Source organism: Myotis nattereri (assembly GCF_964212035.1).
Source record: "Myotis nattereri genome assembly, chromosome: 9".
In the NCBI taxonomy this organism is placed as follows: Eukaryota; Metazoa; Chordata; class Mammalia; order Chiroptera; family Vespertilionidae; genus Myotis; species Myotis nattereri.
Genome location: NC_138084.1, coordinates 42,816,481 through 42,830,752, shown reverse-complemented (window position 1 = coordinate 42,830,752; position 14,272 = coordinate 42,816,481). Strand labels below are relative to the sequence as shown.

General features: G+C 57.3%; 1 protein-coding gene across 3 annotated transcripts in view; it reads left to right on the top strand.

Moving 5' to 3' along the window:
• Window positions 1-13,985, top strand: part of PDE2A (phosphodiesterase 2A) — a 92,260-nt gene extending 78,275 nt beyond the window's left edge. For all 3 annotated transcript variants that reach the window (XM_081099128.1, XM_081099130.1, XM_081099129.1), the window contains 24 exons: window positions 423-576; window positions 788-840; window positions 1,030-1,104; window positions 1,203-1,244; window positions 1,752-1,820; window positions 2,082-2,212; window positions 4,406-4,517; window positions 4,997-5,036; window positions 5,179-5,242; window positions 5,655-5,727; window positions 5,879-6,056; window positions 6,279-6,391; window positions 7,265-7,342; window positions 8,122-8,244; window positions 8,714-8,784; window positions 9,061-9,183; window positions 9,526-9,613; window positions 9,848-9,895; window positions 10,956-11,030; window positions 11,181-11,280; window positions 11,506-11,618; window positions 12,017-12,055; window positions 12,178-12,284; window positions 12,602-13,985. In XM_081099128.1, the coding sequence (XP_080955254.1) occupies window positions 423-576; window positions 788-840; window positions 1,030-1,104; window positions 1,203-1,244; window positions 1,752-1,820; window positions 2,082-2,212; window positions 4,406-4,517; window positions 4,997-5,036; window positions 5,179-5,242; window positions 5,655-5,727; window positions 5,879-6,056; window positions 6,279-6,391; window positions 7,265-7,342; window positions 8,122-8,244; window positions 8,714-8,784; window positions 9,061-9,183; window positions 9,526-9,613; window positions 9,848-9,895; window positions 10,956-11,030; window positions 11,181-11,280; window positions 11,506-11,618; window positions 12,017-12,055; window positions 12,178-12,284; window positions 12,602-12,812 (2,280 nt within the window). In that variant the 3' untranslated portion in view covers window positions 12,813-13,985. The remainder of the gene's footprint in view (window positions 1-422; window positions 577-787; window positions 841-1,029; window positions 1,105-1,202; window positions 1,245-1,751; window positions 1,821-2,081; window positions 2,213-4,405; window positions 4,518-4,996; window positions 5,037-5,178; window positions 5,243-5,654; window positions 5,728-5,878; window positions 6,057-6,278; window positions 6,392-7,264; window positions 7,343-8,121; window positions 8,245-8,713; window positions 8,785-9,060; window positions 9,184-9,525; window positions 9,614-9,847; window positions 9,896-10,955; window positions 11,031-11,180; window positions 11,281-11,505; window positions 11,619-12,016; window positions 12,056-12,177; window positions 12,285-12,601) is intronic.
• The last annotated feature ends 287 nt before the right edge of the window (window positions 13,986-14,272 follow it).

Here is a 14,272-nt window from a genome sequence, read left to right as displayed (position 1 = left end):
CATCTGAAAATGAGGCTAAGGAAAGCACTGACCTATAGGGTGTACTGGTGAGATAAGGCGAATCAAGTATCTTGTCAGTACTCACGGGGGACTATCTACGTAATGATACGGAGGCTCTCTCCTGAGATTTCATGCTGACTTTCACAAGGACTTAGAATTCCCTGTGGGTGCTGGAGACACAGAGACAGCGCCCTTGTCCCGCCTGGGAAGAGTCTGGGGCTGGGGGTGGAGACTGGAGGGAGGACGCTCCAGAGGCCCACGGGAGGGTGGAGCGCTGAGGAATGAGTGGTTGGGGACGGTGGTGGGGGCGATGGGCACCGCAGGCATAGGAAATGGCTGGAGCCCAGGTGAGAAGAGTCCCGAGGCTGCGAGCACGGGAGAAGGTGGGGCAAGTGACTAGCTGACCGCTTGGTCCGCCCCAGACCCTGGTGGCCCTGCGAAGGGTGCAGGCCCTGCAGCAGCGCGGGCCCGGCGTGGCCCCCGAAACTGTCCAGAAACCCCCGGAAGGGACGGCGGGAGACCAGAAGGGCCGGGTTGGGTACACCCACAACGACGGCAAGATCCTGCAACTGTGCGGTGAGGACCCAGCAGCGACGGGTCCTGGGGCGGGGTCCCACCTGGAGGGGAGGGGCCTGGGCGGGGGCGGGGCCTTAGAGGTGGGGCGAGGCGGGCGCGGGCGGGGTAGCTGTCGGAGGGGAGATCTACGGGCTGGACCGCCAGGTTGGGGCTGGCGGGGGGAGGGTGTCTAAGGACCCTCTGACCTCTGACCCGCGCCCCGCCTTTGCAGGGGAACTCTACGATCTGGATGCCTCTTCCCTGCAGCTCAAAGTCCTCCAATACGTGAGTCCCTACGCCCCGCTCCCTGCCCCCCAGGGACCGATGTGTCTGGAGTTCTCCCTCTCAGTTGGGATTTCCACGTCCCGCCCCTCGCCTCTTTCCCACCCACCCGAGGAGCCTCAGAGGGCGAGAGGGTGGGGAGTGGGCGGCCCAGACCCGCGGTCAGCCCCTCGCTGGGTGCTTGCCTTCCAGCTGCAGCAGGAGACCCAGGCGTCCCACTGCTGCCTCCTGCTGGTGTCCGAGGACAATCTCCAGCTCTCCTGTAAGGTGAGGGCCAGGTCCACGGGGGCCGGGAGAGGGACCGCGTCTCCGAGGAGAAACACCCCGCTGATCTTTTAATGGGTCGCCGCCCCTCTGCCCCGCAGGTCATCGGAGATAAAGTGCTGGAGGAAGAGATCAGCTTCCCGGTGAGTCTGCAGGAGCAGTTAAGGCAAACCAGGCGCACTTGGGATTTGCACCGAGAGGAGACTGGGATCTGCCAGAATCTCTTGGATTCGGATGGAATTACCTGGATCTTGGGGTCTACTTAGAAATGTTATGAGCACTCACAGCCTTTCTTGATCAGGATCCACAGGAGAAATCTCATGCAATCTACAGAACAGTTTACTTGGGACCAGTTTGCCGCAGTTGGGGTGTTTCTGGATTTTGGTTCTCTTAGAATCTGTCGCGATCAATGAGAATCTTGGAGTCTGCTTTTTCTCTCTCCTAGTCAGGGGAGACCCTACGTCTTCCATAGGGTGTTCTGGTCAGGAGCAGAACATTCCCCCCCCCCCCCCATTGTTGACTCCATTCCCCATTTGGACTGACTGAAGAGGTCCTTGAATCTCCCAGACTTTGGGGAGGAGGGTTGGGGTCTGAGATGGCCTGACCTCAGCCCAGGGTGGGCCCTGACTCAGCCTCTCCTCCCTGCACAGTTGACAATGGGACGCCTGGGCCAGGTGGTGGAAGACAAGGAGTGTATCCAGCTGCAAGATCTCACCACAGTAAGCCATGGCCTGACTGGTGCAGGGGAGGAGGCAAAGGGAGAGGACCATGTCCAGCCGCCATGGCCAGGATCGCTGGGACAGGGCAGCCTAGGAAGGCTGGCGACAAGACCCAGGGACTTCCTCCCAGTCCACCTCCCACCATAGCGCTTCCCACCTGCAGGAGTCCCTGAGAGCCGCCTGTTGCAGATGATGCTGGGCTGGGGGAAGGAAACATACTCTCTCCCTCCTCCCCTGCCCTGACTCACCTCACCTTTGCAGGAGGATGTGCGGCAGCTGCAAAGCATGTTGGGCTGTGAGCTGCAGACCATGCTCTGTGTCCCTGTCATCAGTCGGGCCACGGACCAGGTGGTGGCCCTGGCCTGTGCCTTCAACAAGCTCGGAGGAGACTTGTGAGTCAGGGTGGGGTGAGGTGGATCAGGAGGTGAGCTGAGAGCCTGGACAGGGTTCTACTGGGGTAACAGAGCTGGAAGCGGGTACTATTCCAGCAGCGTGGAGTGAATGGTTTGTTGGTGTAAGAGACCTCAGGTTTGTGAGAGTGCTAGGCTCTTGCTTCTGCTACGGCTGAGGCACAGGTAATTGTTGACTCTCCGTCACCCAGTTCAGCTTATTCAAAATCATGTTGAGGTCCAAGTGAGCTCCCGCTTTTTTGCCCACTTCTTGCCGTTGGGAGTATCCACTATTAGGGTATTGGCCTCCTTCCCCATTTGCCATCCCCTGTTGGCATTTCTGCTGGGAATTCCCTGATGGAGAGCTAGTGAGCTCTGGGATGGTGGGCTCTCTGGAACCCACAGAGCATCACTGGCACAGTGGACAATGGCTAAAGGGAATACAGGCTTGGGGGGCAGGCGAACTTGAGGGTCTTTATGGGCACTGACAGGGCAGCTATAAGAATCACACAAAACGGAATGGTGGGCAGTACACAGAGGCAGGTAAACAGGCTTAGTTAGGAGGAATATCTCAGGAACTGAGATCAGATTTGGGATCTAAGAGTGGTACCATAAATAGATTTCATGTCCTATACCAACTTGCTGATTGGCAGTAGCTGCCTGAAGTATTGTGTTGAGACTGGTTCTTAGTCGTATGATTGATTAGCTATGTCTGTCCTGGGAGTAGGTTCAGGGTATGAATGCTGCCACACTTGGTCCAGCAGGTCTATAGTTTCGGCTAAGGCATACAAGCAGAGTGCTGATTCCAGGATACAGAGAGATGCTGACAAGATGCTTGGCCCCTGGGGCTTAAGCAAACAGGCTGGGGCTCCTGCAGGAAGTGGAGAGTGGGGAGAGGTGTCAGAAGCCCAGGGATAGGGTCTGCAGGAGTGGGCAGAGACCTGGGAGTCACGGGTCTGTGTAGCAGGACTTCTAACATGGAACTCCAGGCAGTTGGGTGGACCTGGGGGGGGTGCGGGGAGACAGCAGGAGGATGTGGGATCTGTGTCATTTGGTATCAGGTGGATATCCTAATAGTGGGGAATTTATGCCATTGATAAGCACATGCTGAGCACCTACTGTGTCCAGCTGTGTGCTGACCAGATGGCCCTGGAAAGGCCTCTAGGGAGAGGAGTGCAGAGTGAGAGGGAGTTCAGCAGGGGCTGTAGACTCTGGCTGCTGATTGTGGGACTGGGTTCTGAGATGGGACTGGGTTCTGAGATGGCCCTACACCTAGAGAAGGGGTGGTATCAGATGGTAAATGAGATGGGGCCTTGGTGACAGCCCCGAGGCCCAGGGCAGGGACAGGGCCACCTCTGGGTTCCACATATTTCAGGGAGTGATTGCTAAATGATTGCACGAGCCAAGATGGGGTTCAGCTCAAAGCCTGACTGCAGGGACGCTGCCTGCAACTCAGAGAACAGGGGTTCCAGAATTCCTTCAGCAGGGAGTGTGGTGGGGCTGGTGGCCAGGGCAGAGGTAGAGCACAGTTAAGACTTTGTAGCAAACACTTCCCAAACATCTCCCCTGTACCAGCCTCTGCCTTGGACATGGGGTGATATAGTTATGGTCCCTGCCTTCAAAACTAAAAGTTTATTTTCAGGGCTTAGAGGGAGGATGGTGGGATAGGGATTCTAGGCAGAGGGAATAGTGTAGGGAAAAGCATGAAGGTGTGAAGGAACTGGGGTTTTTCTCAGAATGATAAGGATTTTAGTGTGGCTGAAGCGGAGAAGCACCCAAAGTCCTGGAAGAGTAGGACAGTGACTAGAGTTGGACAAAACAGGGCAATGCCACCCCCATCCCGAGCCTGGAGGGGCCTCCAGGGAGGAGCAGGAGGACACCCAGCTCTGACCCAGCCTCAGTTTGGGTAAATCTAAAGTCAGCAGAGGGAGACATGGCCGGGCTTCAAGAAGCAATAGCCTGAGGAGGAAAACACATTTCGTTCCGAGGAGAATTAGAGCCTCCCCAGGGGGCCTCTCGTCTGCGGGAGAAGCTGCCCCACGCCACCTGTGCAGTGAGCAGCCCCAGTCGAGGGGAGTGATGCTTAGCGGGCGGGCGATCTCTGAGTGGGCTTCCTGGAGGAATGGAAAAGAGGAGAAATGGGGGGGAGAAGTCTGTCATCAGCTCCCTCTCTGATGACCTCGCCTCCCTCCCCAGATTCACGGATCAGGACAAGCACGTGGTCCAGCATTGCTTTCACTACACCAGCACGGTGCTCACGAGCACCCTGGCATTCCAGAAGGAGCAGAAGCTCAAGTGTGAGTGCCAGGTGAGTGGCCTGCCTTGCGCCTCTGTCAGGAACAAAGTCACCCAGCTCCCAGCCCCAGTGTCTTATCCACAAGGGGAAAGGCCCATGTCTATCTGGACATGGCAGGGGGTTTACCTAGAGCTCTGGAGGCCTGTAAGGAGGACCCGCACGCATTCCTCAGAGTGGCCGCTGGCTGCAGGCGCTGTGTGCGATCCCCCTCTAGTGTTCAACTCGGGTACTACAGCAATGCTGGGCGGCTGGAAGCTGAGGTGAATGCACATCTGAGACTGCAGATTCCTATACACTTCGCTGAGGCAGTTCCTCCCACTCCCCAACTTAGTAGCCAAATGACATCATTAGACTCTGTGTCTCCAGCATGTGCGGAGAGCCCTGGGAGAGAATGAAAAGCCCCTGGGGATGTTGGAGAGGTTACAGATGACCTACAGAAAGCATACTTTCTGTAACCTGAGCCTCAATGATCTCTATTTTCTCCATCCCAGGCTCTTCTCCAAGTGGCAAAGAACCTCTTCACTCACCTGGGTGAGTGCACTGTCCTCCTCCCTGCCTGATTGTGGGGTGGGAGGGGGAGGGCTGGAGATTGGGGGAGGCGAGGTGGGAGGGTTTGGCCTTGGCATTCCAGCCCGGTCTCACCACTGCCCACCCCGACTTCTCCCTCTCTCAGATGACGTCTCTGTCCTGCTCCAGGAGATCATCACAGAGGCCAGAAACCTCAGCAACGCGGAGATGTGAGTGAATCTACCCCTGGGCGGGGGAGAGAGGCCCCGGGCTTCATTCCTCACCCTCTCCTTCCCTCCCTCCCCCTCCACTGCCTCCCTGTGGGCCCCCAGCACATTTTGTATGATCCTTTACTTCACGCCTGTGACCATCGCTAGACTGTAACGTCCAATGACAGCAGAGGTGGGCTTGCTTTGCTGGCCAGGGGTCCTAGCTCCTAACTGCGATGCGTGGCACAGAGTAGGCGCTCAAAAAAGAATAATTCACTGGGTTGAGCTAATGTCCGGAGTCAGCCAGCCCCGAGGAGAGTCAGCACAGATCACTCCTCCAGCCTTAGAAATCCGGGCTCGCCTCAAGTTGTGAGGAGCGGGGTGGTTGGAGAGGGGTGTCAGGGCTCTGTGGACCAAGGCCGTCTCCCCGCAGCTGCTCTGTGTTCCTGCTGGATCAAAATGAGCTGGTGGCCAAGGTGTTCGACGGGGGCGTGGTGGAAGATGAGGTGAGGCAGGGCCCCACGGAGAGTGTTGCTGTGGCCCTGGGGGGTAGGGGGTTGGGGAAGAGAAGGGGGCCGAGTGTCCGCAGAAGGCCGCATGGCCCGCTCTGTGGACAGTCACTAACTTTGTCCTCTCAACCCCTGCCTGCCCCTGCAGAGCTATGAGATACGCATCCCGGCGGACCAGGGCATAGCGGGCCACGTGGCGACGACAGGCCAGATCCTGAACATCCCGGACGCCTACGCACACCCGCTTTTCTACCGCGGCGTGGACGACAGCACGGGGTTCCGCACGCGCAACATCCTCTGCTTCCCCATCAAGAACGAGAACAAGGGTGCGGGCTCCCACCGAGGGGCGGGGCCCGTCTGGGGTGGGGACTGAGCAGGATGGGGCGGCGGAGCCGAATGGAGGGGCTGGCAACCTTTCCCCGCTGCCTTAGAGGCCCCTAGCACAAGGCGCAGGCTTCCCAGGCATGGGTTCCCGTGAGGACAGCAGGGAAGGCAGATCCCCGCCGGACACATCCACTGGCCAGTCCGAGCCCCTCTCCTGCCCCCAGAGGTGATCGGTGTGGCCGAGCTGGTGAACAAGATCAACGGACCCTGGTTCAGCAAGTTCGATGAGGACCTGGCCACCGCCTTCTCCATCTACTGCGGCATCAGCATCGCCCATGTGAGTGGAGTCAGGGGTGGAGACAGCGCAGGGCCCTCCGCCCTCCTCTCCACGCTGTGACTCAGAGCCCCGCTGCTGGGTTGCTATGCAACCTTCTGTACCGCTGGTCACTTCTGACCTGTTTCCCACCTGAAAATTTATGATTTCCTATCCTATCCTGTTAGCCTCCCTGACCATGGGAAACCCCAGCTGTCATTATTCACCTGTCTCACCCCCACCCTCCTCCGGAAGCAACCTCAACCCAAGCCCCTGGTCGACTTCTTTTTGGGAAATATTGGGTCTCCTTGTCCACAGCTGGCAGCTCTCCATGGGACTCCAACCCACTGGTGCCTGACACTGATCCCCCTCCTTGTTTTCTGTCTCTGCTGTGGGCCTCGGGCCCCATCACTGAAGACTAGGGTGGGCTCCGGAGGGGATGCAAAGTGCCAGCTCAAGTGCTAAGAGATCCCAGGAGGCGAAGCAAGGGAGGTCTAGATCAGTGATGGCGAACCTTTTGAGCTCGGCGTGTCAGCATTTTGAAAAACCCTAACTTAACTCTGGTGCCGTGTCACATATAGAAATTTTTTGATATTTGCAACCATAGTAAAACAAAGACTTATATTTTTGATATTTATTTTATATATTTAAATGCCATTTAACAAAGAAAAATCAACCAAAAAAATGAGTTCACGTGTCACCTCTGACACACGTGTCATAGGTTCGCCATCACTGGTCTAGATGAAGGTTGGGTGGGGCTTCATACTCTGGGCTGGAGCGCCAAGGCTCACACCTGGGCCAGGCCTGGAGGTTCTGTCTGACCCCCGTCCAGTGCTGGGGATTCTGAGATTTCACAGCCACAGTGCTTGAGCCGCATTCTCCCCCTTTCTCCCCTAGTCCCTCCTTTACAAGAAGGTGAATGAAGCCCAGTACCGCAGCCACCTCGCCAACGAGATGATGATGTACCACATGAAGGTGAGGCTTGCATGAGCTTCTGTCCTCCTCCTCAGGGTCTCAAGGTCCCCTCCCTCCCACCCCCCCCCCCCCCAATCCTCCTGGGCCCAGGACCAGGCTGGGCTTCTGATCACCCTCTCATGAAGAAGACAGGCCCAGTGCAATGCCTGAACTCCAGCTCCAGGCATGTTCTAGTTCAGCCCCGAGGCTGGCAGCAGCCCACCCTGGGGAAGAGCCTGGTCCGGCCAGGTGTTCCCATGTCCAGGGATAATTCCCATCTTGGGAATAACTGAGAGGCTCACTCAGAGCCCTTGCCACAGCTCCCCTAGGTTCAGGAGCCCTGAAGTCTTAATTATAATATTCCATTCCATTCCCAGACCCTGTGTCAGCAACGCTCTTTTCGGCTTTAGTTCTCAGCATGTGGTGGTCATTGTTGATGTAAACATTTCCTCTCACCTGTGTCTAGACCAAAGGGTCCCAGACTTTGTAGATAGGGTCAGAGCTGTAGGAGGAAGGATTGAGGTCCTTCCAGAGACGGCCCCCCTCCCAAATAAGGAATCTTGAAGTTAGTGTCTGTGAAAGGCTGCCATGGTTCGGGGGTGTCACGAAAGGGTGTCCTTTGTCTTTGCCGAGGACAGGTTGTTACAGGTGAGGGTGGTCACAGACAAGGAGGCTCAGTAGGTGGCCTGCAGGGCTGTGAGGGGAGGGTGGTGATCTGTGCAGTATCAGTCCATGGACTGGATGGCTCAACCAGGGACACTCTGGGTGAGGGGTCTAATACCCGGGCTGGTCCCCTGTAGGTCTCTGATGACGAATACACCAAACTGCTCCACGACGGCATCCAGCCTGTGGCCTCCATTGACTCTAACTTCGCCAATTTCACCTACACCCCTCGCTCTCTTCCCGAGGATGACACTTCCATGGTGAGCATCCCCCTCCCCGCAATGAGGCAGAGGGTGTCCAGGCAGAGATTTAAGTTAAACGTACACAGTAACTTCCTGGCAAGACAGAGCCATCAAGGAAGCCTACAGAGTCTCCCTTAGAGATGGAATGGGCATGTGGTGTGCCAGCATGGGCCGCGGGGCCTGCCCAGAGGCCAGGGGCTGGCTGGATGATTGGCAGGGATTGCTCCCTCCTGTGGCCTCAGGGTTGGCACCTCACTCCCTGTGTTTCTAAGATTTTAGGAGAGCTTGGTTCCAAGAGTTCTTAGATACCATATTTCTTAAAGTTTTTGGCTCCGAGAATGCTTGGTGCTGCTATCTTATGGTTCTCTAATATAGATCTAAACATCTAAGACTCCAACACAATTGTGGAGGCTTCAAGAAGGGCCAAAGCAGGAGCCCTGTCTTGAAACTGACAATCCCTCTGTCCCCTCCCTTCTGCCCTCTGCAGGCCATCCTCAGCATGCTACAGGACATGAATTTCATCAACAACTATAAAATTGACTGCCCGACACTGGCCCGGTGTGTGCCCCAGCCCTCCCCTCCGCGTGCAGGCAGCCCCATCTCTGCCTTCTCTGTCCTCAGCTCCCACCTCCATTGCCCCCAGCCTGCTGGGACGGGGTCTCTGGAACAACTAGGGAAAACTCAGTCTTGGAGGAGTGGGCAGGCTCCGTGAGTGAGAGGCAGTTCCTAGACACTGGGACCATGAGGAGAGGAAAGGAATGGCGAAGCGCAGAGCCTGAAAGGCTGCCCGGAGGAGAGCCTGAGGCCCCTCTGCTGCCCTCTCCCCTCCCCCAGGTTCTGTCTGATGGTGAAGAAGGGCTACCGGGACCCACCCTACCACAACTGGATGCACGCCTTCTCCGTCTCTCACTTCTGCTACCTGCTCTACAAGAACCTGGAGCTCACCAACTACCTCGAGTGAGTGGCTGCCCTTCCCCCATCCATGAGCCACTGGGATTCCCTTCCTTGGGACAGGGAAATGCCGTCTGTGTGTCAAGCACTTTACATGCACCATCTGAGGGGACCCTCTTAACAGTCCAGCGAGGGCCCATTTTCCTGGCCAGAACTTGCTCACAGTCACAATCCCAGGGAATGCTGGGCTTGCCAAACTCTACACCAGGGCTTCTTTCCAGGAAGGGGGCCCAGGTGTCCCGAGCTCATGTCCTGGTGGCTCCTGGACATCTCAGTGAGCTGTCCCTCCTCTGAGGGTCTGGGGAGGAAGCTGTGGCTGGACCTCTCTCCTCTCTGTCTCCCAACCAGGGACATCGAGATCTTTGCCTTGTTTGTTTCCTGCATGTGTCACGACCTGGACCACAGAGGCACAAACAACTCCTTCCAGGTGGCCTCGGTGAGACCCCCCCTCCTCGCAGTGGGCACCTTCTCTGGGGTGTCTGGGCATTTTACTTCTCCAGCCCGAGGAGAGGTGGGAGCTGGTGGGACCAGGAGCCTGAGGCTGTCCTAGGCTTTGTGCTGGGCTCTGGGATGGGGGAGGGGAGAGGGCAGGAGGGCAGTGCTTCGCTTAATATGGCTAAGCACTTGGATCTGGATGTGAAGAGTGATGGAGTTTTCCCGGCTTTTCCAGAAATCTGTGCTGGCTGCGCTCTACAGCTCTGAGGGCTCTGTCATGGAGGTACCACCATTTCCCCCAGCCCCTACCTCCCATCCCCTCCCCTCATTCCCTCTCCTCCTCCTCCTCCTCCTCATAAGGTGGTGATGCGCAAAGTTAGACTGTGACCCAGCTCCTCCTGTTCCCACCCCCTGCTTTTCAGGCAGGCGGTGAGAGCTGCAGCTTCCCCCAGGGCATGTCTGGCTCCTTTTCCTGGATGGGCTTGGAGGGGTGCAGGTGTGCATGGGTGTGCAAGTCAGACTGCAGGTTCTGCTGGAGCCCAGGTTTTCAAAAAGAGGATTTGTACTTAGCACGATTCTCTTTGCATGTTTGGGAACACCCCGTACAGACTCTCCCCACCAAGCCTGGGAGGGGCTCCATTCCCATCACACTCAGCTTTCCCTTGGGTTATTTGGTTTTGGCCTACACACCCCTAAATGGGGGCTCCTTGGGGTAGAAACAAGATCTGAGACATCTCTGAGTAGCCTGCACTTGGCACAGGGCTTGGCACAGAATGGGAGCCCAACTTCCAAGGTTACCTTGCCCCATGCTGCCCTCCACTATACTCTCCAGAGAATGCGCCTACTTGCACACCCCCGGAGATGAGGGGCTCCCTCCCTCCTGGGGGGCCCCGTAGCAGCCCTGCTTCTGCCCTCTGCACCCTGGTTGAGCCTCCTCCTCTTCTGACCGACAGCCCTTCAGTGTCTGGAGACAGAGGCCTTGCCCTTGCCTCAGCACTGCCTTTCCTTGTCAGCAAACAAATGTTAGCTGCATGAATTGGTGTCTAGGACTCCAAGGGATCATTTCAGAACGGTTCCAGTTTGAGAGGCCCTCAGAGCTTTCTTTGCTGTGTCCCTTCCTGTGACAGCTGGGGAATCTGGGCCGCCGAGCCAGCCAGGGCCTTGCCCTGGTCACACCGAGGGTGGAAACAGTGCCCAGAAAGGGAGCTAGGACCTGACTCCCTGTTTCTGCCTGCTCTGCTCACCTTGGGGCCGGGGCTGGGCTGGGCCTACTCCCTCTTTTGGGGTCAGCGGTGAGGGAGCCCCCTGCTCCATCCAGGCCCCATCACTCCTCTCCCCCCCAGAGGCACCACTTCGCTCAGGCCATCGCCATCCTCAACACCCATGGCTGCAACATCTTCGACCACTTCTCCCGGAAGGTGATGGGGCCTGGGTGGGGGCGAGGGGATGGGAGCCAGGAGTTGGCTCAAAACAGGAGAAGGGGACTATGGGTAGAGGCTCCTCAAGGCCAGGAACAGGTGGGGGGGGGGTCTGGCAGGAGGCCATGACATCTCCCTCCCGGCACCCAGGACTATCAGCGTATGCTGGACCTGATGCGGGACATCATCCTGGCCACGGACCTGGCCCACCACCTGCGCATCTTCAAGGACCTCCAGAAGATGGCTGAAGGTGTCTGCCTTTAGCCCTGGCCCTTGGGGTTGGGGAGGAGCCCCAAGAGGGGGATTCGCCTGGAGAGCATCACCCCCTCCAGCATCAACCACCAGGCAGCCCCAGCCCCAGCCTCTTGGCTCCCATCCAGGATGCCAAATTCCTTGGACCACTTTGGGGTGGGGCCTGAGGACCTTGTCCTCAGAGAGAGAGCACCAGGGGCTGACTCCATCCTCTTCCCAACAGTGGGCTATGATCGAACCAATAAGCAGCACCACAGCCTCCTCCTCTGCCTCCTTATGACCTCCTGTGACCTCTCTGACCAGACCAAGGGCTGGAAGACCACAAGGAAGATTGCAGTAAGGGCTGCCCCTCCCTGGGAAGATGCAGGCTTCAAATCCTGCCTGGCTCTGAGTGGCTCCTGCACCTGAGCACCCTTTCTGTGCTGAGTGTAGCCTGGCCTTATTTGGGGGAAATGGAAACCTAAACCACCTCGGGGTGACAGATGGAAGGATTCAGAGAGGGGCATGGACTTGCCCAGGGTCACACAGCAAGTCAGTGGCTGGTGGAAGGTGGGCCAGAACCCAGCTATTCCTCCCCATCTGGGGCCATCCACCTGACTGGCTGGGGATGGTAAGGGCAGGCCCTGAGATGGAGCTGAGGGAGACCTCAGGTTGCCTCCTTGGGAATGGGCTGTAGAGGAGCTTGGGTGGATAGGTCCCACCTACAGGATGTAATGAGAGTTTTGGCCTTTCAGGAGCTGATCTACAAAGAGTTCTTCTCCCAGGGAGATTTGGTATGTGGGGAATGGCCTCAGGGTGCCCAGGTTGCGGGTGGGTTCCTGGCCTGGGGCTGGGAAAGGCTGGGTTAGCCCCATCCTGGTGCCTAATGGCAGGCCTGATAACTTGATGCCTGCAGGAGAAGGCCATGGGCAACAGGCCAATGGAGATGATGGACCGTGAGAAGGCCTACATCCCTGAGCTGCAGATCAGCTTCATGGAGCACATCGCAATGCCCATCTACAAGTGAGGGAGCTCATGGGGACTCTTGGGGACTCTGCACAGAGAGGATGGGGAGGGGCCTGGCTGTTTACAGCCATCACAGTAGACACAGGTACTGAGCTGGGCTTGGCCCAGCTTCACTGACCCACCCCGCTGCCTCTGGGCACCGCAGTCTCCTGTTTTACCCTGAAATGGGCCCTTCTCTTCATCCTTTATCCCCTATGGAAAGAGACCATCATGCTTCACACTCTTATGGAAATTCTACTTGTGGTATAGCCCTAATCTTTCTTCCTGTCACTATCTGACTTCTGACCTTTAACCCTGCCCCTGTGCACCCCCAGGCTGCTTCAGGACCTGTTCCCCAAAGCAGCAGAGCTGTATGAACGCGTGGCCTCTAACCGTGAGCACTGGACCAAGGTGTCACACAAATTCACCATCCGAGGCCTCCCGAGTAACAACTCGCTGGACTTCCTGGATGAGGAGTACGAGGTGTCTGAGCTCGATGGCACTGGGGGCCCCATCAATGGTTGTTGCAGCCTTGACACTGAGTGAGCCACTCCCAGGGCCCTTCCCTGCCCAGGTCTCCTCCTACAAACCCTCCACTGGCCTGGCCAGATGCCCTGGGACCTGAGCCATGGGTCCTGGGTTCTAGACCAGAACTTCCCATTTGACCTGGGCAAGTATTGACCTTCTGGGCCTAAGTGTTCCTGTCTGTTTAATGGAAGCAAGACTTCCAGCCTCACCAAGACTTTGTCACTTGTCCTCTGAGAGCATAGGGATGACCCATGAGCAGTGGGCCCTGCTCTGCACCTCTGATCACACCTTGGCAAGTCCTCCCCAAGACACTCCTTCCCCGAGGCAGCCTGAACGGTTTCTCCTGGGCCCCAGTCTTGGATACCAGATTTGTACCCCTTTTTCCCTCTCCAGAATCCTCACGCAAGAAGGCGGGACATCTTGGTGGAGCAGAGGGTGGGTCTTAGAATCAGTCATTAGCTCTGCTGGAAGACTAGAAATAGCCACAGGTGCCTCTGAGGACCGCCACTAGACTTAGGGTGAGGATGGGGTTCTGGGGGAGATGGATGCAGATCCCACGAGGAAGATGCCAGAGGGGCACTCTGTTCTGGGGAGAAAGGGCTCAGGAAGAACGCAGGATGGAAACAATGGGCAGGAAGGATCCCTGGGCTGGGAGACCGGCCCCTGTCGAGTCAGCAATGCTTCCTCCTGGTTGTGTGACCCTGGGCAAGTCCCTTCTGGGTGAAACAGGAGGGTGGGACAATCAGTTCTCTGAGACCCTTTTAGATAAAAATCCCATAGCTCTTTGGAGTCCTAGGAGAGGCCCTAGAATGCCCCTAACATCCTAGGGCAGATAGGGGTGGCCCCTGAGTGTACCCCCTTAGCCTGAGTCTCTCCCCCATTCCTGCAGCCAGAGAGAGACCTGGCGTCAGCCCTGGCAGGGTGTCTCTCCTCTTCAAGGCCATATCCACCCATGCCCCAGGGCTTGGGAGACCCCACAGGGCCAGGCCTCTTGGGTCAGCCCGGCAGCTTCTCCCTTCTCTTTTGTTCTGTATGTGTTGTGGGGTGGGGGGAGGGGGGCCACCTGCCTTACCTATTTGGAGTTGCCTTTAGAGAGGTGTGTTTTTTTAGGACTCTGTGCAACTGTTGTATATGGTCCCGTGGGCTGACCGCTTTGTACATGAGAATAAATCTATTTCTTTTTACCACAGAGCCTGCCTACTTCTCTTGCCCCACAACTTGTTATGGTTTGGAACCTGCTCCTCTGGGCTGAATGGCCTCAGGGCTCTAGCCTTCCCTGGGGGGCTTGGGCTCCAGGCCCCTCCCTGCCCAGCCTCTGCTTTGGGCTCCCCCAGTCTGACTCTGCTCTTACAGAACCCAGTCTGACCAGTGGGCCCTAGGTGGGGGTGGTAGTCAGTTCCTGGCCCAAGGCTGACAGGGGACGGCTATTCTAATGTTGCCCGGCTGACACCAACTTCAGTGTGGACCAGCAACCCTGA